The 24954-nt window shown below is 36.9% G+C and overlaps 4 protein-coding genes across 9 annotated transcripts; 2 read left to right on the top strand and 2 right to left on the bottom strand.

The window, feature by feature from the left end:
• Positions 1-177: 177 nt before the first annotated feature.
• LOC119992582 (aspartate aminotransferase, cytoplasmic-like) lies at positions 178-5644 on the bottom strand. 2 transcript variants are annotated; one of them, XM_038839355.1, is made up of 12 exons: positions 5449-5639; positions 4517-4588; positions 3961-4022; positions 3805-3888; positions 3407-3506; positions 3189-3309; positions 2632-2795; positions 2391-2528; positions 2049-2170; positions 1846-1940; positions 1188-1308; positions 178-661 (listed from the first exon to the last, which is right to left on the bottom strand). In XM_038839355.1, the coding sequence occupies exons 1-12, from the start codon at positions 5527-5529 to the stop codon at positions 577-579; spliced, it is 1245 nt and encodes a 414-aa protein (XP_038695283.1). In that variant the 5' UTR covers positions 5530-5639; the 3' UTR covers positions 178-576. The 2 variants fall into 2 exon arrangements, 1 of the variants encoding a protein (XP_038695283.1); XR_005466410.1 differs by lacking the exon at positions 178-661 and adding an exon at positions 1374-1478 and having other exon boundaries at positions 5449-5644.
• Positions 5645-5695: 51 nt separating this feature from the next.
• LOC119992583 lies at positions 5696-9830 on the bottom strand. 2 transcript variants are annotated; one of them, XR_005466411.1, is made up of 4 exons: positions 9127-9830; positions 7521-7601; positions 6277-6786; positions 5696-6027 (listed from the first exon to the last, which is right to left on the bottom strand). XR_005466411.1 is itself a non-coding variant. In XM_038839356.1 (3 exons), the coding sequence occupies exons 1-3, from the start codon at positions 9500-9502 to the stop codon at positions 6365-6367; spliced, it is 879 nt and encodes a 292-aa protein (XP_038695284.1). In that variant the 5' UTR covers positions 9503-9830; the 3' UTR covers positions 5696-6364. The 2 variants fall into 2 exon arrangements, 1 of the variants encoding a protein (XP_038695284.1); XM_038839356.1 differs by having other exon boundaries at positions 5696-6786.
• Positions 9767-14044, top strand: LOC119992812 (D-amino-acid transaminase, chloroplastic-like). Its single transcript, XM_038839595.1, has 7 exons — positions 9767-9790; positions 10260-10359; positions 11024-11377; positions 11490-11536; positions 11752-11930; positions 12682-13355; positions 13698-14044. The coding sequence occupies exons 1-7, from the start codon at positions 9767-9769 to the stop codon at positions 13790-13792; spliced, it is 1473 nt and encodes a 490-aa protein (XP_038695523.1). The 3' UTR covers positions 13793-14044.
• A 1544-nt stretch (positions 14045-15588) lies between these two features.
• LOC119993274 (TOM1-like protein 9) lies at positions 15589-24915 on the top strand. 4 transcript variants are annotated; one of them, XM_038840326.1, is made up of 10 exons: positions 15589-15979; positions 17245-17288; positions 18486-18584; positions 18680-18793; positions 19369-19529; positions 20236-20317; positions 20647-20732; positions 21110-21301; positions 22472-22977; positions 23982-24915. In XM_038840326.1, exons 2-10 carry the CDS (start codon positions 17256-17258, stop codon positions 24575-24577), a joined length of 1869 nt encoding a protein of 622 aa, XP_038696254.1. In that variant the 5' UTR covers positions 15589-15979; positions 17245-17255; the 3' UTR covers positions 24578-24915. The 4 variants fall into 4 exon arrangements, with proteins under 4 accessions (XP_038696254.1, XP_038696252.1, XP_038696255.1 ...); XM_038840324.1 differs by having other exon boundaries at positions 17245-17323; XM_038840327.1 differs by having other exon boundaries at positions 15917-15979; positions 17245-17323; positions 18421-18584.
• The last annotated feature ends 39 nt before the right edge of the window (positions 24916-24954 follow it).

Raw genomic sequence — 24954 nt, 5'->3', positions numbered from 1 at the left:
AATATAATTACAATTGTAACAAAAAATTGAAGCTCTTTATCCCTTTCGATTTAGAATTCAGGATCTATTATTTACGAACATTATAAATAACAAAATAATCGATAACATATTTTAAAACATAATTTTGAGCAAGAATTGTAACTAAAATTATAGCTAAGAACTAGACACCTACACCAATGTCAATTTTCCTTGCGAGTTACCACTTCAAGTTGAACAAAATCCATATCTTACAGGCCGGTAGGGGCTTTTTTTTGATGGGCCAAACGTTAGGCCCATTCCATTTGAATGTCCAAGTACCCTTCTTAAAGGGGCAAGTTTGCAACTATCTGATAAGTAATAAGTTCATAGGAACGCCCAGTGAGTTGACCAGGTATCTGAGTAGGTTTTGTCAATCTCAACTTCAAGTAATTATTTTTCTGCCAGACCATTCTAGACGTGCGAAGAACATTTCATTGTTCATGTTTTGGGGAAATGTTAAATGTAACATGTAGGAAGATAATGATCTTGTCACAATCTCTCAATTCGATCCACCTATCTCCAAGATAACAGGTGGTTTGTAAGAACACTGCCAATGATTTATATGACACGGGTAACCGCTGTATGAATGGCATCGGCAAGATGAGGGACTGAATTCTCGCTTAGGCCTGCCATGTTAATCCTCCTGCAAGATAGAGCGAATGTCTTCTCATCAAATTTTTCATAAGCAAAGTAACAATGAAGCTAGAAAACTGAAATTGACACAAATCAAGGAGCTCTAGCGCCCCCAAACCCGAAACCAAAAGGATATGCCTGCTCATATAACAAATGTGATTCGAGAAAACCAACTCTAAGATTATACTTTAGAGAACAATCACACTTGACCAAATAATATCAGAGAGAATTCATCCACCATTTATGGCTAATAATAACCATTGTTTTCTCCAAAGTTAATAATTACTCGCAACCATCCAAGCCTACACTACAATGCTCAAAAATTTCAAACTTTGCTTTTAAATTGTAAAAAGGGGAGATACGAGTATATGTCTCGAACTCAAAGCTACTTCATGTATGACATCCAACGTAATAGAATTTTTATATTATTCCAAATTTTCACTTAAGATCTTACTTCTGAGTGACCAATGATCTTACACACTTGAAAGAGAAATCTTTCCAATGAAAAATGAAGTCCAGAGGACGAAATGTCTTACCCGTCAGGTGGCATGTAGATGTGGTATTCTTTGGCCATAAAGGAAACTTGTGCTTCATTCAAGCCAGAGAAAGTGAACATTCCAACCTGCCTGGTAATGTGGCTCCAGTCGCCAGGAGTACCTGTGCATAGTAGAGAGATGCTCATAGGTTCAAGAGTTTATCCCAACACAGCATTTCTTGCTTACCTTCTTTTACTTTCTTCAAACACACATTGTGTTTATGGCTGACTCAAAGCATTGTCAGTCAGTAAATTACCGATAAACAAAACAATTTCTGCGTGTAAGTAACACCTGCAGCAAGTCCAAGCCTGATTACAATCATTACTTGTTTTATTTCAGTTATGTAGATAAGCTCCACCTGGCTAGTTAAAGTCAAACCTGAGTGGCCAAACACCAAATTTAGCAATGTTTACAATTCAACAAGCTATAGAAAATAAATTTCTAGTACTTCAGGTTATTGATCTATCAACGACGTTTCTAAAGAGCAAGTATAATTTTCTCCTGATTTATCGTTGGAGATTTAATGATTTCAAGCTAACAGCAGTATTTTAAGCAATTTTACTGACATGAAGGTCGGGGCAACCTTATCCATTCCCCAATATTCGCCAACTACTTCCCAAAACAAACTTAAGTTCAAGTAGAGTTCACATGAAGGTACCTCTATCGCACAGAGCATCAAAGAGTTGGCAGCGCATGCAAGTGATACGATTACTCATTTCCTTCAATTCAATAATCCATTCATTGAACATTTCCCTGCAAATAAAGCTCTAACAGGGTCAAAATGGCTATACTACTACAGTGTCTGGATATATTATTAGGTTTCATTCTCTAAAGACATAAATTTGCCAAGTAATTGAACACCTGTCCTTCAAAATAGCTGCCACGATGGATGCGCCATGCATGGGTGGATTTGAATACATGGGTCTGATAATAAGTTTCAGTTGGCTCTCAACCCGGCTTGCCACATCCGCAGTCTTGCAAACCTACAAAGAAAATTTTTCGTTGAAGATCATGGCACAAAATGGCCACAGGACTCATTATTAGCAGATACCTGACAAAGGAAACCATGGAGGTAGCCTGCAACGAGATTAAAATTTTCCATGTATTCATTGAGAAACAATGGCATAACAAAATGATTTTGCAAGCCAGCGGCTGCAATCATGCAGACTGCTGCACAAGGATGGAATACTACAAGTTTCTTACAATATTCAGTGCTCCAATACGTTCACCATAAAGTCCCATGTTCTTTGAATAAGACTGAGCTGCAAGGCATTCACCACCATCAGCAACAAAGATGCGAACAGATTCTGCATCCATATCCAGATTCCCACTTACGAAACCCTAGATTGAGCAGAAGGTTTAAAAGAACCAAAATAAAAAAATATATATATATTAAAAAAGAAGCAGCTCTGAAGCCTTTAGCTGTAGCCAAAGGGAGGCCTACCTGATAAGCACAATCAAAGAAAGGTAACAATCCTTTCGTTCTTATTAACTGCCTGATCTGCTCCCACTGCTGAAGAGTTGGATCTACACCAGTAGGGTTATGACCAGAGGTTTGGAGAAGCACAATGGCTCCTGACGTTGCAGAGCCAATATCTTCCAGCATTCCTGTTGTCACCATAGTGATTATAACTTGATCAATAGAAGCCACAAAGAGTAATGAAAATAATCATACCCAACATCAGATACCTAGGATAGCAACATCATAATTACTTCCAAATTCTTAATAAATATAACGGAGATAGATTGGTAAAGGAAATCAAGATACTGTTTCAGTAATTAAGATGTGTTCTGTATCATAATTACTTCCCGGTTCCAAACTAATAAAAAAGCATAAAATTTAGAATTCCCTCACATTTTTTATGTCAAGTGCAATAGATAAGCTTAACTTCAAAATCCAGGTAAATATGGGGTTGGAACAAAGTACATGACAAAAAAAAGATGAATGAGACGACACAAGAAACTTTGACATGGATATATATATTTTTATATAGTCCTAACCTTGAAAATCCAGCTCATGTTTTGTTGGATGATAGTAACGGTAGGTCTTCATTTCAAGTCCTGCCGCTATCAGAAAATTTGGATGATTTCCATAAGTTGGCTGGGAAATATATACCATGCGCTGCAGGGCAAATTACACAATAAAGATTAATGGCATCAGATCAAAAGATATATTGGAAAGGAAAACTGATAAATTTTCTGTATAAATATCGGCTTACTTGGTGATAATGTTTTGCCAAAAATTCAGCTCCAATCCTCACTGATCCACTGCCAGACAAGCATTGGACAGTAGCCACTCTGTTCTCATTGATAGCAGGGCTATCTCCAAAGCAAACGAAGTATGCAATTAGCAAAGAAAAGGGTAGCAATAGCATGGTAAAGTGGATGAAACAGAAAAATAGCAATAAAAACAACGACTAATGATGATCTTACAATAAGAGTTCAGGTAACAATCATGTATAGACAGACAACATGAAATACCAACCAATGGCATACTACTCCTTCTGTTACTCAGCAGTATTTCCTATGTTCGAGAATTACCTATGATACTGTCCTAGTAAGGCAGATTTATGAAAATAAAATCAACTTCTTGTGTTGTCCATTAGGATAGGTTTACCTGTCTACGCCAAGAATAAGCTTAGCAGTCAATTTGTTAAATTCAGGCATTCCAGTGATGGGAAGATATTCCTTATTTGAAGATCTGAATATCATGTAAATCGAAAGTTAATCACCATTTCAAGTAGAGTGAAGTTGCTACGAAGAAGTACCTTACATGTCATTAGCCAGTAGTTGCTCCACCCGTCTAACTACATTTAAAAGAACAGGTTTTCCATCCTGTAATATCATGAGGATCAATTCAGAAAATTTATAACATCAGATTAGTATTGTAGCATTGAAGAGAAGCCATGTTTACACAATTTCAGTTAAACTAAAAGATCATTATCGCAGTCGTTGCAGTCACCAATTTCGTGCCAACCACAGCAAGCGCCATCATGTTATGGTGCCTGGTCACTGTATCATCATTTTTGTATAATGAATTTACAGTCTCTTTTGCAGGTATAACAGCAGTACTCCAAATTGTTGGAGCTAATGCTATTGCCGATTGGTGATGATAGGCTAACAATTATAGAAAATCCAAATCTGTCATCCTAGCAACAGGAAGTACATTCATTGGGTAGCATTTGTTCATTTAATCATGAACAAATTAGTCATCCTCTTCAGTAAAATGCAGCTCCTAATGCTCAGACATACAAAAAGGAATCTCAGATCATTAAGTAGGAATCACTGTTGTGCAAATCCTAACCACCATGCTAAAACAGGACGCTAACCTCTGTCCGATATACACCAATACCCAAATTCAGCTTGATTGGACTAGGGTCTTCATTGTAAGCTGCAATCATCTGTTTGTTTAACATAACTTTAGAAGTCAAATGTATTGCCGACATCAATAAATTATGACATAATTATCACATAGCACTAGTTTCAATAAAATTGAACCATACAATGAAATCATGTCTACAGATTCAAGCCGAGATACAGTGTTACTTGAATAAATGCCACACCCAAGGGGACAGCACATAATACTTATCTTCTAACCCATTCTAATATCAGGTTGACATGATAATTCTGATCAAAGTTGAAAGTTCTCAAGAGGAATTTGAATACCGCTTAAATTTGGAGATTCATGATGGAAAAATATAGAAGGAGCTGAATAGAAGTATAGAATCCCAATCCATTCACTTGACAACTAATCAAAATACAATCAAATTTAGGGACGTTCATGGCAGATTCTTCGAGTCTCACAGGAATTGGATTTAGTTCTTTGCATAAGATTTGCTCTAATCAAACTCTAATTACATTTAAAATTGCTCAGACGTATCTTTTGCTTGGCTACTGGTCTATAAGCATAGAAAATCTCAATAACAGAATGATTTATTCAATTAGTCAACCTATTATCTTTTTTATACATAAATGCAAGCACATAGTCGTGAATAAAATCAAATCATGTTCCAATACAACCTTAGCGCAGAACCATAAAAAGCCCAGTGAGACTCAGGGTAGTAGAACCTCTAGTACTATCCAAGCAAAACAGCAAGAAATCAAGCCGGTATCAGCGTAATTCAGTTTCTAATGTATCGACTATACAAAGCAGTCTTAACAATTTCGCAACAATGGCGACTACTTGAAAAAAATGAGAGTAAATAAACAAGCAAACGATACTGAAAGATAAAGAGAAACTCGTCATTTGAAGAAGTGTTACCGCATACAGAGGAATATCTGGAGGTCTAGGAACATTATCGAACACGGAATCGCCATGGGAGTCGCTGATTAGAGCCTCCATGAGAGGAGAGAGTATGTGTCGACGTCAAGGCGCGAATACAAAACGATTAGGATTGCGTGTCAAATAAATCTGACTCTTGGTCGTCGGAGAGACCTAAGAAGACTAATGGGTCCTCGTCTCGTATGAGTTAGTGGGTTTTTTTTTTTATTTTTTTATAAGCGACAAAAACAGAACAGTTCTTTACATTAAGAATCAAAATGCACAAATTTTGCAATATACAGGCTTATAATTATCCTCGTGAATTTACCAATTTCAGCATATTAATCATAGAGACCATAATAACAATTCTCAAACCACCAGTTACTGGTCATGCTGCTTCAAAGGGGTAATTGACAGAGGACCAAACCGGTAGACAAACTCATCTTGGACCGATTGCTAAAACTACTGCAATTTACATACAATCCAACAGTCCTCAAATAGTAAAAATTCTTCTTCTCTCCCAATCCAAGACTCAAAACTCTTGTGTTCTGCATCCCCGGAACCCGCCGTCCGCTCCATCTGAAAAATTGATGAACCACCTATGGTGAAATGCTTTTGAAGGGCCAACAGATGTTAGATTGTTGGTGAATGATTAATATATATATCTATATAAACTAATCTCGCTTTCATTTACAACAATACTTGTAGATAGAAAGATTTTTTTCGAAGAAAAGGGAAAAACAGAGAGAGGAAAGGAAGAGTTTATGGTGGGAGGAAAAGTGCACGAGGGAGAATAAATGAGAGAGACGTGAATTTAAAAGGCATAACCTTTGGATGGGAGGGATATTAGCTGCTGATGCATTTTTGGTACCCCAGCCCCCAAAAGCTGGGTCAGTTCTGAATATCTGGTTTAAGGTCATGCTCTTTGCCTGTTCGAAGCTGTGAGAGATAATGGAGGAGGCACTTCCTGGTAGCTATCAGGTTCATCTTCTTCATCAGAGGAGAGAAGGGATGGCCCCATCCACGACTTAAATCCTTCACTGACACGCCTCTCTAGCTCTGGTGTGACCTCCAAGGGATTTGCTTCCAACATTTCCACACCAAGGTTTCGACCATTAAAATCTCCTTCGTCAAGAATTACAGCTGCTCTCCTTCTCAGAAAGAAAGCAGTTCCACCATAGAGAATGGCTAATCCCCACGATGCAATCTCATAACACCAAAACAAGGGCAAGGAACAGCTACTCCCAAGGGTAAGGAGGCTTGAACCAAGAAACAGAGCTAGCAGACCAAAGATGATGGCAAAAACAGCATTCAAAATAGAGAGACAACGAACCCCACCTGTAGATTGGTACAAGAAAGTCAAGACAAATGCAACCCACGTGATGCCAAGTCTAACAAACAATTCTCTCATAAAAGAGCACAGATGCGATTGTATTTAAAGGAAAGAATCAAATTAATCAATCCATCAAGATTAGCTCAAAAATCATCCACAATACGCAGAGGTGAAATCAAGCCATGCAACTAAGTTGGCTTCAACAAGCAATTTCAACAGAAATATTAAACAGGAGAAAAAATTATGGAAACAAGGTTTGAGTAAGTTAATCAATTCCAAAAGAAATCTATCAGCCAATTCTACAGCAGCCTTTGCCTTTCCTTCCATCATAATTTCTGAATAGACAAAGTCAGTGACACCTTTTTCGTTTAACCAAACTCATTTCTTCACATTCTATTTCTGGGGTGCTTTGTCGAAAGACAGTCAAATCCCAAGTATTTCGTATCAGATTTTGAGGTTGGTCTGGGCGAGGAGGGGGAGGGAAGAAGAGCTAGCCAAAGAATGCCTATAATCATTATCATCCACTGTAACTAGAACTGTCAGTATCACTCCAAGGATGAATTTTTTTATCCCTATCATTCAGAATAGGATCTTCACGTACACTAACAATTTCAATAGGACCAAGACTATCTATTGATTTACTTAAACCGCATCGGTATTCTACCTTCCTCCTAGATAACATCAAATTGAACCACCATTTTTCTATAGAACCAAGTCAAATATAAACTGAAGTTCATACCCCGTTTTGAAGCACAATAGTTATTTTCAACCACCATCAAGCATCCATGCCTTGCTGGAGCAGAATAAGCGACAGTAATCCCTGTAACATGATTGAAACCATGAAAATTTGAAAGCAATATAAGCCTGTGGCACAGCTGAGTTAGTTAAAGGGTGGAATGCATCTGGAATATCTCTGAGTGTTATTGTGTGTGTCTGGGGTTTTTCCTTTTTTATAGATAAATGCAATTTTATTAAGCAAAAAAGGCAGAGCCACAGACTCTGGTACTCGGGGAAGGTTCTTAGTGTTAAGATTATATTCCAAGGGAGACCAATCAGGCAGAAATTTTGGGTTTTTCTTTTCAATTTAGATAATGTTATATAGATGTGGAGGAACAAAGTTAGGCTTATACAAATGAAAAGTGGAAGTAGGCCAAAACCTAAAACACAAATGTAGAGTTGAGAAAAGTTAAAACCAAGAGCACATTATATTATTAAATATAAGGCACCAGATGTAAAACACTTGGCAAACGCTCAAGTAAATCATTGGGATATAGTGGAATAAAAAAACCAAGCTGTGCTTAGAAAGTCTAAACAATCGTCCCTGAATCGCTAAAAAACTATCAGGCTGATTATCAAACATATCATCAGGCTATCAGCAGTTCAACACCATGTGCTGATGCATGATGTTGATGAACAGATGAAATAACCAAATAAACTACCCACCAACCTCATAACAACACTAAAAACAAAATGAACCTCTTAGACCAAGTCATCGCAAGCAATAATTTCGACACCATATGAAGATGCATGATGTTGATGAACAGATGAAATAACCAAATTGACTACCCACCAACCTCATAAGTCATAACCACCCTAAAAACAAAATGAACTTTTTAAAAGTCATTACAAGCAATACCTTCAACTTGGCATGCTAGACATAACTGAGCTTTGCCTTTTTTACATGCATTTGTCTATGCAAGGATATTTCTAAGATATTCCAATCAGTTTTTGACTTTTTTCCATCAATTTCCGGAGACATGGACCAGAGATCAGCACACTCGTGGTCCTCTTTGTTAAGGATTCAATTGCAAACGTCCATAAATAATGTATTCCTTTCCTAATAGCAATTCTTTTTTTTTTTTGAACGGAATACCAATTCTATCGTATATCCATCACTATGGTTAATGCATATTTTCAGCAAAATGAACTTACAAAAGTTGGATCACCAAATGCTTAACTAGCACCAAATTCGAGGTTTCTCATTGACCAAATTGCTAAATTATTTCATATACATAGGCCAACCGAGAGTTATAGACATTGGTGAGTATAAGGACAGTTTTGTAGGAATATATCCTGGGCATTGCAAAGCTCAAGGAGAATTCAGCAGGAGTATTGCCTTACAAAAACTCTTTCCCATCCTTAAATGTTAAAAGGAAGGGGGAAAAAAAAGACCACTCCTCCACCCATCTATATTTGACAAAACCACTAAAAATTGGCAAAAGTTTCCATTATGAACACATTGAACAGATAGGAAAAATAAGAAGGCACGGTAGCCAAAATTCCATCGTCTGTTTATAAAATTATAACCCAAAATAAATTAAAGAAAAACGCAAAGAATTCCTTACCAGCAATGAGGTACACAGCCGATGCCATGAAAATAATCATGGAAGGAATAAACACTACCATCCAGTAATAATCCACAGTTTCCTGATCTGTGAGATAAAAAGCTCCCGGGAAGAGATCTGAATCGCCTCCTTTCACGTTTATGTGCAGAGGCTGCAACCTCCGGTCCCCACAGAAAAGCCTCTTCCCACTATCACCGGGGAAAACAATATTCAAGCTCACAAACGTACTTACAAGTATTACAAGGCAAATGACAGCCACAAAACCCAAAATAACTGGTCGCTGTAGCTTGATCCATGCTTTATCTTCTTCTCGCAGACTCTCATACTCATGCTTGGGCATGAAAGCTTGCCGCAACGCATCCCCGATGATTTCCATCGAATCCAATAACAAAGGCTTTGCAAATTGCAGTAAATTGTAGTCAGTAACCAAGAAGGTCTAGAGTTGTAACTATTGAGTCAATGGTTTCTACACTAATCCTAACTTCCGGTTTCCAGTAACCTCCGCTAGAAATTTCCCGAAATGATAAGATTCAGGAAAATCTAATCAACAAACGAGAAGATCTTATTTCTGAACTAGGAAGAGAACGGGGAAACCCTAATTGTGAGTGATTTCACGTCCGTTAGAGGGGAAGATGACTAGATGAGAGAAGCCTTGAAGTTGAAGGTGCGTGGTGGTTTTGTTCCGTCACGGATGGCAGCGCTTTACGCTTTAGCTCTCCTGGAATCAGGCGGTTGAATGATGGAATATGTCTAATTCGGATTAAATCAAGTTTTAACATGAATTATATGTTGGAGGTTCATATTCAAACATAAAATTTGTCTGATTTAAAATAAGGTTCGGATCACCTAATTCGGATTACATTCGTATTTATTTATATGTCCAGATTTAAATAATTCGAGTTTCATCAATTAAGTATATTCGAAATTCAATTTGGATTAGGATCGAAGATGTAAGAATTTCGTAAACACATGTTATCATTCGATTCAAAATCGATTCGGAATCGATCTTTTTTCCACCCTCCAGGGCCCAAGCTAAGCAAGGCTTAGCCCATTTAGTAAAAGCCTATATTTGGGCCCCAACTAGCCCAGCCCATTTGAAGGGTATTATCATTATTATATGGCGTAATGTTCAGTTGTTCAGTTCACATCGTTTGCTTGCAACTAAGGGTGTCCACAACCGATTTGTAACCGAGAAACCAATCTATAACCATGGTTATTCAATTTTCGGATATGGTTATTTGGATAAGGTTATGATTTTAGTAAATATTTGGATATTTTTACGGTTATGGTTTTTTCAGTTACGGTTATAGTTTTAACCGAAAAAACTGAATAATATTAATATATTATATATATATATACATCATATATGATATTATATATATATATATATATATAAAAGTTACATATTAGAATATGAGAGGCAAAGTAGCATTTGTAAAACTCTGATTATATCTTGATAACAAATTATAAATTAAGATTGATTAGTTGAAACTCATGGAGATTTATCATTTTAAAATTTATATATATTAAGATTGATTATTGTTAAAACGAAAATAAAGAGACATCTTCATGTATGTTTCTTTTCTTTTCATGATCATATTATTTCTCTCAGTCTTGTAAATTTATTTTTATTTAATTGTGTTGAGATAATATATTTATTATAATTATCATGAATTTTTATTAAACTTTATCAGATGGAGTTGGAGTCGATTATGAATTATTTTCTCATTCTATTTGAGATTTATTCATTTATTCAAAAACCAAAAATCGATCCTATCCGATCTAAAAAATATGGTTATTTCGATTTGGTTATCCAAATATATATGATTTGATTATGGATTCTAAAATATGATTGTCAAATTGATTTGGACATTTTCATTATGATTAAAAACCGAAGCGAATGAGACCCGTACTTGCAACTATGGAAGCCGGCAAAATTTCTACTCATCATCGTCGTCTCCTTTGGAATCTCGTGATCAGACAAACAGCGACACCCCACCAAACCCACTAGGGCGAACTACATTTGATAACAGAGTGTTGATCTTTGATGCTCATACTGTGAATTCTTACGATTTTGCTTCAATGGCGTCTCTCCCCAAACCCCTCTCCCAGAACCCATCTATTGAACTCCGTAACCATTCGCATAAATCCATCGCAGTTCAGGGAAACCTTCTGTTTCTCAGTCCTAGGACTCGATTGTTTGGAAAAGTGAAGGTCAGTTGCTGTTCGCATCAAACCGAAGCTTTGGTTGGTAAGTTCTTGAATGCAATCAACTGGGAGTACGAGGTTCTCATTGAAGTTATTGATGTTGCTGATTAATTTGGAAGTTGGAACTAAAAACCACACTGTCTGTTTGTCTGCAGATTCTAGTATTCCAAAGTCCGACGTTCCTGTTCTGTCTTGTCCAGAGGTAAATTTTCCATCTTCCTTTTATTTACCAGAAAGTCTGTAATGGTTTGTTTTTGTTATTGTTTACATATATGGGATTTTTGTGCTCATCAAATCCTAAATGGTAAAACATAGATTAGAGCTACAAGAAATAAATCAGAACTAATGATGTTTTATAATTGTGGAGTTGTAAACGTGACTTTATCTAATGAATATGTGTGTATGTTTGTTGTTAAGGTCATTGAAAGGCTAAACACATTTCGAGACAATTATACGGGCAAGCAGCAATTCCTAGCCATGTATTCAAGCATTGTTGGTGGAATAACAACTGATCCAGCAGCCATGGTGATCCCAGTGGATGATCACATGGTCCACAGAGGTCATGGGGTCTTTGATACTGCTGCGATAATGGACGGGTTAGTGAATTTGACCTCCAAAAGACTATCAGTCTTTTTCAGATTTAGCATTGGAACTGCAATTTTTGACAGATTTTCTTTTTGCTGTGAATTGAGAGTATTACCTTGTTAATATCAGCACGAGACATCAAATACATGTTTCATGCCTAGTTTTAAGATTAACTAGTTTTAGTATATCACCAAAATGTTTCATAGCATGTTTCAAACTACAAGAACATTATCTTCGCAATGCAGGGGCACGGCTGTGTACATCTACCCTTCCTGCTCCTCATCTCCAAATGAGTCTTTTTCATTGGATGTTTCCTTCCACCTAGTGTTATCAGTTGTAAAATTGGAAGTAATTTTTTTCCTTATTTTTTTCTCTGAGAGCAGCAACTGTCTCATGTGCATATTACTCTATTACAATACTTTGACTCTGATGAGTGATGTGATGGACTTCTTTCAGTGAATGATTTTGAAGCTTGTGCATTGTTTCTCAAGAAATAAATGTCGATATGCATAATTTAACTTATTAAAGCTCTAGAAATAAATAGTAAGTTTTAGCCCAGCGCATGTGCCTTAGCCTCTATGCCAAGAAAAAAAAACCATGGCAACTGAAGTGAAGAATGCCAGTTCTTAGTTATTTTCAAAATTGTTGAAAGTTGTGAACTAAAATAATCCAGTTTCAATAAAGTATTCTATTTTAGGCGTATCTTATGCTGCAAAGCTAGTTAGTGCTGATCGGCCTCCTCATACATTTTCAAATTCTCAGGCACCTCTATGAGCTGGACCAGCACCTTGACCGCATTATAAGGTCAGCGGCCATGGCCAAAATAAACCTCCCTTTTGATAGGGAAAGTATCAGGAGTATACTCATAAAGACGGTGACTGTTTCTCAGTGTAGGAACGGATCTCTCAGATACTGGCTCTCTGTTGGACCCGGTGATTTTCAACTATCTCCATCTGGCTGTGATTGCCCAGCTCTTTATGCCATTGTTATCCAAGATCAATCACCGTTTAACGCAGAAGGTGTTAGGGTAGTAACTTCCTCTGTCCCTATTAAACCGCAACAATTTGCTATCATGAAGAGTGTGAATTACCTTCCAAATGCACTGTCAAAGATGGAAGCTGAAGAATATGGTGCATTTGCAGCTATTTGGTTAGATAATGATGGGTTTATTGCTGAAGGACCTAATATGAATGTGGCATTTGTTACTAGAGAGAAGGAGCTCCTGATGCCTCGCTTTGACAAGATTTTGAGCGGATGCACAGCTAGAAGAGTTTTGGCACTTGCTGAAGGATTGGTAAGGGAAGGAAAATTATCTAAAATCAGTGTACAAGATGTGACTGTGGAGGAAGGGAAGGGAGCAGATGAGATGATGTTAATTGGCAGTGGAATTCTTGTTCGCCCTATACTGCAGTGGGATGATCAGGTCATTGGCGACGGTAAGAAATTTCAAGTAACTTACCATGCGAAATTATATATGTTACTTTGTTCCAGAGATACTTCTATGGGATTATTTCTCGTAAATTGGTTTCAAATGAGTGATCATCTGATTCTGGTGTCCGTGTAATTTTGATTTGTTTCGGTTTCCTGGTTTGTGTAACTTGAAAAGCTTTTTATTTATTTCTTCATCTTTAAAGTACCTAAGAAATATTGGAGAACTTTACAAGGTTGCTTTTTCATTTGAAGTTCCAACTGCAAGTTATGTTAAGCATTACGTCTTCTGTTAGAAGATGTTTTTATTTTTCTGATTTGGGTGTCGGTGATTTTGCGATGTACTGCAGGCAAAGAAGGTCCTATAACCCAGGAACTCTTGAAACTTATTGTGGAAGACATGAAGTCTGGCCCTCCAACAGTTCGGCTACCCGTTCCTTACTAAGCAAACTTGGTGGTGTTTTCATGGTGTTTCAGTGGAAACTAAAAAGGCTGAAGAGCTGCTGCCTGCTGTTCCAATGCTGCTGTAGCTTGTAGGCAATTAGATGCCGAGCTTTACACCAGCTACATTGTTTGGGAATCAGAGCATTGATGCATGAAAATACTGTGTGTATTTGTATACAAAGACAACCTTAAGAATAATATTCTACTGTGCCGGATGCCATCCTAGGAAATCTGTTCTATATTTGTGTACAAATCTTGGCTTTTAGTTCTTTTCTTTCTTCTTTTTTTTACTATAATGCAATTTTGAACTGAAAGATTCTATCTTTAGCCTGCATTTGGCCCCTTCTGATAACCTACTCGGGAACAACTTATTCGTACTTGGTATGAGAATTATATAGGAACTAATAAACTACTTGAAGAATTCTGTTCTTTTAAAACATAGGAAGTGTCATTACATCGATTTTCATGGGAAGCGATACCCTTGTGGTCACGAGATGAATTTTAACCCAATTTATTCTATCGTCGGGTAAAAAACTTTTGTACTTGCGGGTAGGGTTCAGTCTTCTTCCCCCTGGTTTTGTGACATAAAAATAACCGATCAATTGGTCGGTTATTGGCGGTTTGATCGGTTTTTCCAGAGTTTCGGTCGATTTTTTGATCAATCCTCACTAACGTATCTTTGATGATAACCAACCAATCCGTTCGGATAGTTGGTCGATTCGGTCCAAGCGATTAATTTGAATAGTCCGAGTTTAAGTCCATATTGAATATCCAAAAGTGCCGTCTTGGCTAGCGAAAAAAGTCATTATATCATATTCTTCAATAGAATTCTTCAACCACAATAGATATACAATGCCAGATTCATAATGGTGACTGACAATCTGACATACATATATATCAATTATGAAGAAATATAACTACTGCAACAAAGTATCATCAGAGAATGATCTCATGATCACACAGCTTCACAGGCTTCGCTTGCCGAAAGATGCTGCCAGTGAATCAGCTAAATTGTTGGAACTCATTGTGTATGTGCCTTGTGATATCAGCCCAACACATCTTAGACTTCATAGAATATTAAATTAAAAAACACAATATGCCCAAGCCAGTGCCTTGCAAGTAGTGATGCATATTTGTTTTCTTCCTACTGGCTACCGCCTACCACTGTTATTGCTTGAAATTTCTTTAAACCCCCCCACCAGATAGATTGTAATAAATTTCTTACCTAAATTAAATACTGCAACTTTACTCTAAAACAAAAGCCTCTAGGTTTTTTTTATTCTTTGGCTTGTATGTATATTGATATGTTCAAGAGTTCTCTTACTCTTAAACCATTTGGATAATAGTATAATGGTTAATATTTTTTGGGTCAAATCATAAGAACTTGAGTTCTATTCCCATTAATAGTAATACCTTTGTGGCTCGTGTTGTACTTTGGTTCACTTTAATTTATCTTCAGTCCGAGTTTAGGCTTATAAGTGATTTCAAAATCGGAATTTTTTTTCATTCATAAATTATTATTTACGAGATTGTGCTCTGAACATGGAAACAAAAAGAATTAGTTTGTCTTTGAAAACGACGTCGTTTGCTATTGCATATTAACACCATACGCAAGCCATAAAAATCGTATGATTGGGAAGTGGTCGGCCAAATCCAACGGTATCCACCTATCAAGTGGAGTACACGTCAGTATGGCACGCGTGGATTGCAATACCTAACACGTATTACCTTTAAGGTTTTAATTGGTGTTTTTTTTTTTTTTTTTTTTTCTGTGAAAACAATTTCATTACCAAATAATTCAACTGAAAATTGAAATAAAAGGCAAAATTTCCAACCGAACAGAAAATACTGGAAAGTATTTGATTTGATCTCTCACGCTGAGAGAGATTTGTTGGAGATATTGAGAGAGGAAGAGACCTATTGTCGAACTACTTTTTCAGCTATCCGATCCAGAAACTACTGCAAAGGGAAACCTAGAGGGAGAGGTAGTATAAGGAGGTCGCAGGAATTTCTGTTTTTTGGCCGGGATTCGTAGCGATCTCGTCGGCTAGTTGTTCGAAGTTCCGGAATCGGATTTATTGGTAGAGATGGTGAATTCTATGGTGGAGAGGGCCACGAGCGCCATGCTGATCGGGCCTGATTGGGCCATGAATATCGAGATCTGCGACATCCTCAACCGCGACCCTGCGTAAGAGTTTTACCGGATCATGTTTCCTTCTCGCTTTGTTGGCTGATTCTGGTTTTGAAACTGTTTTTTAAAATTAGGAATGGAATTGTGCAGTTCTTGTTATTGAGTGTTTTGATTCATGTATAAATATGATGGATTCCAAACGATGGCTTTGGTGAATTTGATTGAACATTTGTTCTATGTTCCATGAACAATACATACAAGAAACGTGTCAACAATACACACAGGAAACATGTAATAGATTAAGTTTGATGTTGAATTCTTGGTTTATGGTTGTTACCAACATTGATGCTTTATTTCGTTTTGCCTTTCAATAGTTGAGAAGCTCGCTCTTGGTAATGTATTTCTTTGCTTTTCGTTTTTACTTATTTTGTTCTCCCACGGAAACAATGGAAATACAAATGCAAATTCAATGAAGAATAAAGAAATAGAAGCTGGAAATTTTTTAACTACTTTTCGGTCCTAATATTCTTGTGTTTAATGACATGTGGTTCTTTTGTTTTGCTTCAGTTAGTTTTCTTTGTTTGATCATGTGGGAATATAGTATAACATTTACTTAAGTCTTTGTGTGATAGGCAAGAATCTGAGAGTATTTCCATGAATCTAGTAGACATTTAGTTAACATCAATTGTGGCTTTGATCCTTTATACTTGCTAACCCTTTGCACTCTCTAAATCCTCAAATATAATCTTGATAAATCAATTCTAGTCTCATTTGTACTTGAGATAAATTTTCTCGTTTGTCAAATATCTAGTTATTTACATCAAACCCGCCCTAGTTTCGCACTGTTTGGGATGGGTATGTGTGTAATTTTCATAGTTACCGTGAAAATGAGAATATTCTGATTCTTTTATGGAAGGCAGATGATCCGGCAGCTATTTGGCTGCTACTTATAATGTATTTTTAGATCTTTAAAAATGCATGTTCGTTATGTGTCAGGCATATGCTGAGTTTGGTACTTATAAAAATGCTGTGTTTGGTAGACTGTATTTTCTGAGTTCTGTAGTATTGCTTGGACCATACTGAGGTTTTTACCTTGCCATCAAACTTGGTAGCTAAAATTTACTGAAGGCACTCCTAAAATTAATTCTTGGTAATTATAGAAGCTGTGACTTGCAACTTCTCCTCTTGTGTGGACAAAGAATGTTGTCAGTGGATTTAGCTAGTCCTTCTTTTATTTTGTGGTATGAATTTATTTTTCGCAATTAAAAAAAATGTTTGATGAGGTCCCTAATTTCGACATTTTGTTGGTATAATGCTATTAGGCAAGCAAAGGATGTTGTCAAGGGCATCAAGAAACGCCTTGGAAGTAAGAATCCCAAAGTTCAGCTTCTTGCCCTAACCGTAAGCTTTGCACTTTACTTTTTATAATTTTGAAATCCATTGTAGTGCTATTCTTATTACCTTGATGTATTCTTCCTAGTCTTCATAAAGAGTAGATTTGTGTGGATCACATTTGATGTTCTATTTAAGGACATCTTGTGCGCGACAAGTTCACATGGATAGGTCCTGACGAACATACTAGAAGTGAAGGAAAAAAGATTATATTGCACCTCTACTGTCATTAGAGATGATTTTGTTCATTGAATCTACTTTCTTGAAGCAGTCAGAATAAGTTTGATTTGCAAACCAAGGAAAAAATAATGTCATTCATTGCATTGTGCCTTAGAGAAATAAATTACGTTATTTGGACTTTTGGAAATTTGTCAGAAGTGCAATGCAGTGTCATTCAATAATATGATGTAAGCAACGCCCCAATATGTTTTCTCATTTTTTCATCTGTTCTTTCTATGTACTCTTCTTCTTTGGGCCGCACTCTCTTGGTGCCCATTAGTAAAATTTCTTTTGCATTTAAAAAAAATAAATTATGTAAGCAAGTTGGGAGGAACAAAATCTGGAAGTGAACCACCTAAATGAAGGAAAATTTGTAAGTTCGATTTGATTAGGGTTGACTTTTATACTATTTTATGAGTTTAGTTCTCATTGCGGATTTGTGAAGGGCTTTATTTAAGAGGTTCATTGAGTCAGTTATATTCTGACAGGCTGGACTTTTTATATATGGTCTAGGAGAGGCCAAAAAAAAATAGGGTTTTGAACTTGTATAATAGCTGTAATTGTAACTTCAACAGGATTGTACATTCATGATGAGGAAAACTGTTGTTCTCATGGAGATTGGTTCTTTTTTGTTTTTTTTTTTTAAATGCATTATTACTTATAACATAAATACCCTTTTTCTTTTATTCTATTACTCTTGGGTTTGTGCTTCAAATATGTAACTGATAGTATATGGGCCTTGTTTGCTGAAAATGTCAGTCTTATTCTGATCTGTAGGTTTTTCAAGACTTGATTATTTCAGGCCCTTTTAGGGTTACTACTTTTTGGGTCACTTACCCAGGCTGCATAAATTTATGATAAATATGATTGTCATGCCTCTTTTTCAGTTAACATTCTCCTGAGAAGTGACAACTAAACTTGTTTAAAATTTGGTGTGGACTCCATATATTAGCTACTGGAGACAATAGTAAAGAACTGTGGGGACATTGTCCACATGCATGTAGCAGAGAAGGGTGTTCTTCATCAGATGGTGAGAATAATTAGGAGGAAGGTAAAAACTAATTCTGGAATAATTTAGTTGTACCTCTGTATTACTACATTCTTTTTATTAAATTGTTGATGGTATTTATTGATTTTTAATTGTAGCCTGACTTACATGTCAAAGAGAAGATACTGATTCTTATAGATACTTGGCAAGAGGCTTTTGGAGGACCTAGGGCAAGACATCAACAATATTATGGTGCATACCAGGAGTTGTTGGTAATTCCTTTGGATTCATTTTTTTTCCTTCAAGACTGCAAAAGATCATAGCTGAGAAAGTAAGACAAGTATTTTGGCATTTATGGCAATTAGGGCTGCACATGAACCGAGCTCTAATCGAACAGTTCGAGTTCGAGCTCGATTAGGCTCGGTTTGAGTTTGTACTTACTGAGCTAGTGCTCGAATTCAAGCTTAATGTAGGGCTCAATTATCTATCAAGCTCGAACTCAAGCTTATATTTGTTCGGCTCGAAAGCTCACGAGTCGGCTCAATTTCAATATCTAAATATGATACATAATATATCATAATTAAAATTGAATTCTAGTATTTGTAATAAAATTAGCAAGACAATAACTCGAGCTCAATAATTTTGGTGACTCACTCGAGCTGAACTCGAACTTTGCATACACATTTTCAAGCCGAACTCGAGCTCACATATTAAGCTCAAATCGAGCTCGAGGCTATCCTATATAACTCGAGCCGAGCTTGAATAGCCAAAAGTTCTCGAGTATAGATTGGCAATGATCTGATCATTTTCTTCCAAACTGAATGGATTGTCTCTCTATTTAAAATAGCATGCTGGAGCGGTATTCCCTCACAGATCTGAGAGCTCTGCACCAGTATTCACACCACCACAAACACAACCTCTTTCTTCCTATCCACAAAATCTGCGTAATACTGATTTTAGACCGGAGGCAGCCGAGTCTTCTACAGAAGCTGAGTTTCCAACCTTGAGGTATATTGTGTCACTCCTCTCTTGTTCTTTGAGTAAAACTTGACCTGGATAAAAGCTTAATCTTGCTTATGTCTTGTTGGTGCTGCTTGCTAAGTCTCACGTGCTGATTTCAAAACTTAGGATATCGATAATAAGTGAATTGCTGGTAGAATAATTGACGGAATTTGTATGAATACATTCTGACTTTCATGTATGATCTATCTTGTTACGGTGAAAAATAGTTTGTCCTTGGATTTTATGTAGCATATTTTTATCTTTTGCGCCCATCAGATGTAGTGAATTTAATGAAGCAAAAGAGGAGCCTTTGATGACACAATTTTGTTTTTCCCTTTGCCTTGGTTTTTGTGAAGACCAAACCAGCTGTATTATCTGTTATTCCTACATTTTTAATATATTAAATTCCGTACACCAAGCTGGGATGCATCTACTTGCCTTTTTCTTTATCAATCTAGGTGTTTGACATCTCTGTATTCCAGTTGTTGTTGCACTTTTGGTTGTAATTCTTTTCCTGATTAATTAAAGCAGTGGTATCCTCCCTTCACTGGGGTAGTCATTGAGAATAGGGATATATATTACTGATTCTGTTGTGGTGCAGATTCTGCAGAAGGTTGCGATTGGCATTACATTTGCACACCTTGACTGCTTGCTTTTGCATTATAATTGGTGATTATGTATCTCGTCTTATTTGATATTTTTCTTTTGCTAGCTTGACAGAGATTCAAAATGCTAGGGGTATCAGCGATGTCCTTGCAGAAATGCTAAATGCATTGAATCCAGGGAACAAAGAGGTATTCTTTGAATTAAAAGTATTAAATGAAATTTTCTTCTCGAATAACAGCAGTATGAGTTATGTTGCGGTTAATAGATAACTCGGTGGCTTTTGTAATTGAAGTTACTAATTGATCTGACGCTGGCTCGTAAACTAAGTGTGACTTGGGTAATATTATTCTGTTATGTCACTTGATTAGCACATGTCTGATTCATGTAGTAACAAACTTTCAACTTTTTATTAGTTTCTGATGCATCATTTCTTAACCTATTTATTCTGGGGAATGGTACATTTCTTGAGTTCATAAGTATATTTGCATATTTGAGTAAGATTACTTCCAATCTGCAGGGGCTGGGACAGGATGTTCTTGCTGACTTGGTGGAACAGTGCCGTACATATAAGCAAAGAGTGGTGCACCTTGTTAATTCTACCACGTAAGGACTCACATTTAATTCTTGTATGATACACTTTAGGTTTTTCATCCCTCTCAGTACTCTATGCTGATGTTATTTTCTTTGCGATCATGGTGACTTTGTACTCTTTTTTGATTGATTTTAATCTTTAAACTAATGATATGATAATGATTTTCTGTCGGAATAGATGAACTGGTCTTTGTAGCTTTTATATTTTAATCAACTCTGCATCGAGCTTGCATATAGGTCTCTTTTTGTGATCTGTGTTGCTCATTAGTGTTTTCAAAACTGGCTGATCTTGGTCGGCTGAGTAGATTAATTCTTTTCCAGAAAGCAATGATTAATGGACCAATACTGCATCTCTCTAACTTGAAGAACCACTATTTTTTATTTTTCAGGGATGAATCACTGCTATGTCAAGGATTGGCACTGAATGATGACTTGCAACGTGTATTAGCCAAGCATGAAGCCATTGCTTCAGGGACACCAGTTAAAATAGAGAAACCCAATCCTGAGCCTACTGCAGCACTTCTAGATGTTGAAGCCCCATTGGTTGACACTGGAGATGGCAGCAAAAAGCCTGATGGAGGGTAAGTAAAGTAGTCACTAATTCATATGCACTGAAAAACCTATAGTGGGAAAAATATACTGTAGTTGTCCTGTCAAAAATCTAGTGGATTAGGCCAAGTAGGCATTTAATTTTTACATTTTCACCGTTAAGGTTTGAGCATGTGCAGATTTGAGATTCCCTTTGAAGTTGGTTTTCTAGTTGTCAATTTGAACTCAAATTTATTGTTGTATTCACCCGAAGGACTCAATCGGTTGAAATGCCCATGCCTAGAGATGATTTTTTTTTTTTGATGTGGTTGGTCCTAAAATTTGTATGGACTACATTATGAAGTTGGTCTATAATGTTGTTCAAGGTGACCTGTATAGTTTTGACCCAGACAATTACTGTTGTCGTCTGGTTTATGTGTGAGCCTGAGTTTTCAGGTTATGAATGTAAATTGATTAGTTGTTTCCTTCTGCAGTATATCTGGAAACTCTTCTCTGTTTTGTATTTATGATTTTTTTTCCCCAAACATGTACTGGTTTGATTCTCCAAAAATCATCGTCGTCGTCATCATCCGAGCCTTTATCCCAAAAGTTTGGGGTTGGCTACATGAGTATGAAAAAATCAACGGGAATCCACTATGTATATTCGTTTTCGCCATTCAATTCTATCTAAGATCATACTATCATCAACTCCTGTTGAATCTATATCCTTTTATTTCTACTTCAAGCCTTGTCTATTTAGGTCTTCTTCGCTTCCTACTCTCTCCTATATATTTTTTTTATTCTTCTCACCGTTGTACTGCTATCTCTATGTTGTACATGTCTATACCATCTTAAACGGTTTTTTCGCAACTTATCTAAATTGATTCTTCAAAAATAAATAAAGAAAAAAGGAAAAAGGAAAAGAAGAAGAAATAAACAGAAGAGGTGGTGGTTTGGATTTAACATTTTTTTTCAGCAGTGGTAGATCTTGAAACTCTTCTATTTGGAAAAATGTGTTCAAAAAGTTGTTTTTTTTTTTCTTTCCATTTTTCTAAATCCAAGGTTAGCTTGGATTAAAAATGGATTTTTTTATTTTTGATGGACACTTTGTAGCTGTATGAAATTTGGTAAATGAAGTGGCTAAGATAAGTATATTTTCCTCTCCAGAATCCAAAGTTTATGTAGTTGGCTTTTTGAGCTAAAAGTTTCAGGATATTTTGCAGATCTACCTCAAGTTCTGGTGCAGGGGTTAATCCACTGAATCAGCTGTTGCTTCCTGCACCTCCTGGCACAACTGGTCTGAATCCTCCGGCAGCAGCCAATCCAAAAGTTGACCTGCTGAGCGGCGATGACTTTGCTTCTCCAAAAGTTGAAAATTCATTAGCTCTTGTTCCCCTGGGAGAGAAGCAACCAACTGCACCTGCATCTCAGCATAATGCCCTTGTACTATTTGACATGTTTTCCGATGGTAACAATACCCCTAATTCTAACAATATCCAACCTGCTAATCTTGGTACGCAAACCAATCCTTTGAACACACCATTCCAACAGCAGCAGAATTTCCAATCCCCAGAAACAGGATTTTACCAAAATGGAAATGGCCCCAATATAGGATCACCACAATATGGGCATTCATTTCATGTTCAGGGTACTGGTCCTTCCTGGAATGGCCAGTTTGTCCAACAGCAGCAACCAGCCTCGCCTGTTTCCCCACCGTCACCAGCTTATGGTATGTTTATACTTTTTCCCTTTTGATAAATAGTTTTTTAAAAATTATATTGGAGTTATCCAAAGGCCGTTAGCCTGGTTGGTTATACCATTGGTCTTTGTGCACATGAGTGCATAAGGTCAGATGTTCGAGCTACACCAGGCGCAACAATTCTGGAGGTTTACCCGCACGGGCTTTAGTTCGGGTTTAAGCGTCTATCGTCGTGGTGCGGGATGTGGCAGTCAGACCCAGGTTTAGAACCGGCCCAGGGATTTCGAAGGGGCCGTTGAGTCGGGGGTTTCCCGGTATCCAAAAAAAAATAAAAATAAAAATATATATATTGGAGTGGATATTTGTGCTGATCCGAATTGATTTGGGATTAGAGTTTTTTGAGTTGTGTATTTGGTGTTTAGAAGTTCAGCTGGCAGCAGACATCTGATGCCAGCTAAGTACTTCAAATGCGGGTCCGTCCGTAGCAGCAAGCATCATAACCTGATTAAACTAACTTCTGGTTTTTGGGTCATGCATTGCCCCCTGCATTTTCCTCCAAACCTTCTTTATATGCTTGGTTTAGGGTGATGAGTATATTTTTTGCTTTCATCCCTATTTCATTGTAGAGTTTATTGAACTCTGCGAGTTATGTTGTAAAGGTGCTCTGATGTTCTGGGTTTTAGCGATCAAAAACTATTACAGTGACTTTCTAATGAGAATCGTAGGATAATTAGGAATCCTTGTTTAAGTTTAGTCAACTAATTATGAGTTTGTTTAGGAATCCTTATTTGTCAACTAATTAGAGTTTGTTTGTTAATTTAGTTTAGGATTGATGTCTTTAAATACTAAGTTTATGTAGCTGTTTTATTATGGACTAGAGAATTAGAAGAATATTTTGTTCTTTAGTACTTTCAATTGAATCAAATCGGTTTGTTGTTGGATTCTTAACAAGGTCCTCAAGACTTACATGCATACTTTTATTGCCATTATATGTTCTAGTATATTTTTTTAAGCTTACGTGTTATGTTGAAAAGGAGCTCAAACTGGTGGATCACTACCACCACCTCCGTGGGAAGTACAGCCGGACAATAATTTGGTGGCTGGCTCTCAGCTTCCTCAGCCTTTGCAAGTTACTCAGGTGGTTGTCACACATGCTCAACCAGTGTCAAGTGGTATGCACCCTTGGTCTCCTCAGTCCATGGGGAATGAACAGGTTGTGGGTATGTATACTCAGCCCATTGCAGGTGGCCAATTATCAGCGATCAATCATCAGGCTGGACAGAGCAATCAATTTGTTGGTTTTCATCCTCAACAAGTCCAGGGCGGGCAGTACATGGGTATGGTCCCGCAGCCAATGCAATCTGGGCAGATGGCTTCAATGTATCCACAGCAACAAATGTATGGTAACCAGATGCCAGGATATGGATATGGTCAGCAACAAGGCGTTCAGTACCTTCAGCAGCAAATGTATGGGATGTCTGTTAGAAATGATAATGGTATGACAAACTCTTCATATCAAGTCCCGACTTCATCCTATTTGCCACCCATGAAGAAGACTTCCAAGCCAGAGGACAAGTTATTCGGAGACCTTGTCGACATAGCAAAATTAAAGTCGAAGCCACTCGTGTAAGAGCTCGTGGCATATGACACATCATGACTGGACCTGCAATTTATTTTTTTTTACTTTTCTGTTTCTTAGAATTTTTTTGCTAACTTGCTTCATTGTCTTCATTCACCATCAATTTAAATTTTTATTCCGATATATATTTCTTCCCGGTCTTTTTGGCCTTATAGCCCTTTTCCATGTTTGACATTGAAACCCTGTACATTTCTTGTAGAGAAAAAAGAAAAGAAAAGGGTTGACACTCAATTGGATTGATGTTCTAAGATATGGGTTTCTACTGGAAGCCTTTTATTTCTGTTGGAATCTTGTTTGTTTAATAATGTAAAGGGACTAGGATTTCTTCACTTGGCCCTTCTGTTTCTTCTATTTCGTTTTTGGGAGAG

This window comes from Tripterygium wilfordii, chromosome 23 (assembly GCF_013401445.1).
Source record: "Tripterygium wilfordii isolate XIE 37 chromosome 23, ASM1340144v1, whole genome shotgun sequence".
In the NCBI taxonomy this organism is placed as follows: Eukaryota; Viridiplantae; Streptophyta; class Magnoliopsida; order Celastrales; family Celastraceae; genus Tripterygium; species Tripterygium wilfordii.
Note: the sequence above shows the minus strand (reverse complement) of the source record. Positions and strands in the feature narration are given on the sequence as shown.

What these genes read in the sequence shown, in the direction of transcription:
- LOC119992582 (XM_038839355.1), bottom strand. Translation starts at nt 5,529, where the DNA reads ATGGAGGCTCTAATCAGCGACTCCCATGGCGATTCCGTGTTCGATAAT. An exon ending in TGATGCTCTGTGCGATAGAG is followed by an intron (nt 1,309 to 1,845) that starts GTACCTTCATGT and finishes TACTATGCACAG; the next exon opens with GTACTCCTGGCGACTGGAGC. An exon ending in ATCTACATGCCACCTGACGG is followed by an intron (nt 662 to 1,187) that starts GTAAGACATTTC and finishes TCTATCTTGCAG; the next exon opens with GAGGATTAACATGGCAGGCC.
- LOC119992583 (XM_038839356.1), bottom strand. Translation starts at nt 9,502, where the DNA reads ATGGAAATCATCGGGGATGCGTTGCGGCAAGCTTTCATGCCCAAGCAT. An exon ending in GGCTGTGTACCTCATTGCTG is followed by an intron (nt 7,602 to 9,126) that starts GTAAGGAATTCT and finishes ATCATGTTACAG; the next exon opens with GGATTACTGTCGCTTATTCT. An exon ending in CTATTGTGCTTCAAAACGGG is followed by an intron (nt 6,787 to 7,520) that starts GTATGAACTTCA and finishes ACCAATCTACAG; the next exon opens with GTGGGGTTCGTTGTCTCTCT.
- LOC119992812 (XM_038839595.1), top strand. Translation starts at nt 9,767, where the DNA reads ATGAGAGAAGCCTTGAAGTTGAAG. An exon ending in GAGAAGCCTTGAAGTTGAAG is followed by an intron (nt 9,791 to 10,259) that starts GTGCGTGGTGGT and finishes CGTAATGTTCAG; the next exon opens with TTGTTCAGTTCACATCGTTT. An exon ending in CTGTTCTGTCTTGTCCAGAG is followed by an intron (nt 11,537 to 11,751) that starts GTAAATTTTCCA and finishes TTTGTTGTTAAG; the next exon opens with GTCATTGAAAGGCTAAACAC.
- LOC119993274 (XM_038840324.1), top strand. Translation starts at nt 15,879, where the DNA reads ATGGTGAATTCTATGGTGGAGAGGGCCACGAGCGCCATGCTGATCGGG. An exon ending in AGCAAAAAGCCTGATGGAGG is followed by an intron (nt 21,302 to 22,471) that starts GTAAGTAAAGTA and finishes GATATTTTGCAG; the next exon opens with ATCTACCTCAAGTTCTGGTG. An exon ending in CCCACCGTCACCAGCTTATG is followed by an intron (nt 22,978 to 23,981) that starts GTATGTTTATAC and finishes TATGTTGAAAAG; the next exon opens with GAGCTCAAACTGGTGGATCA.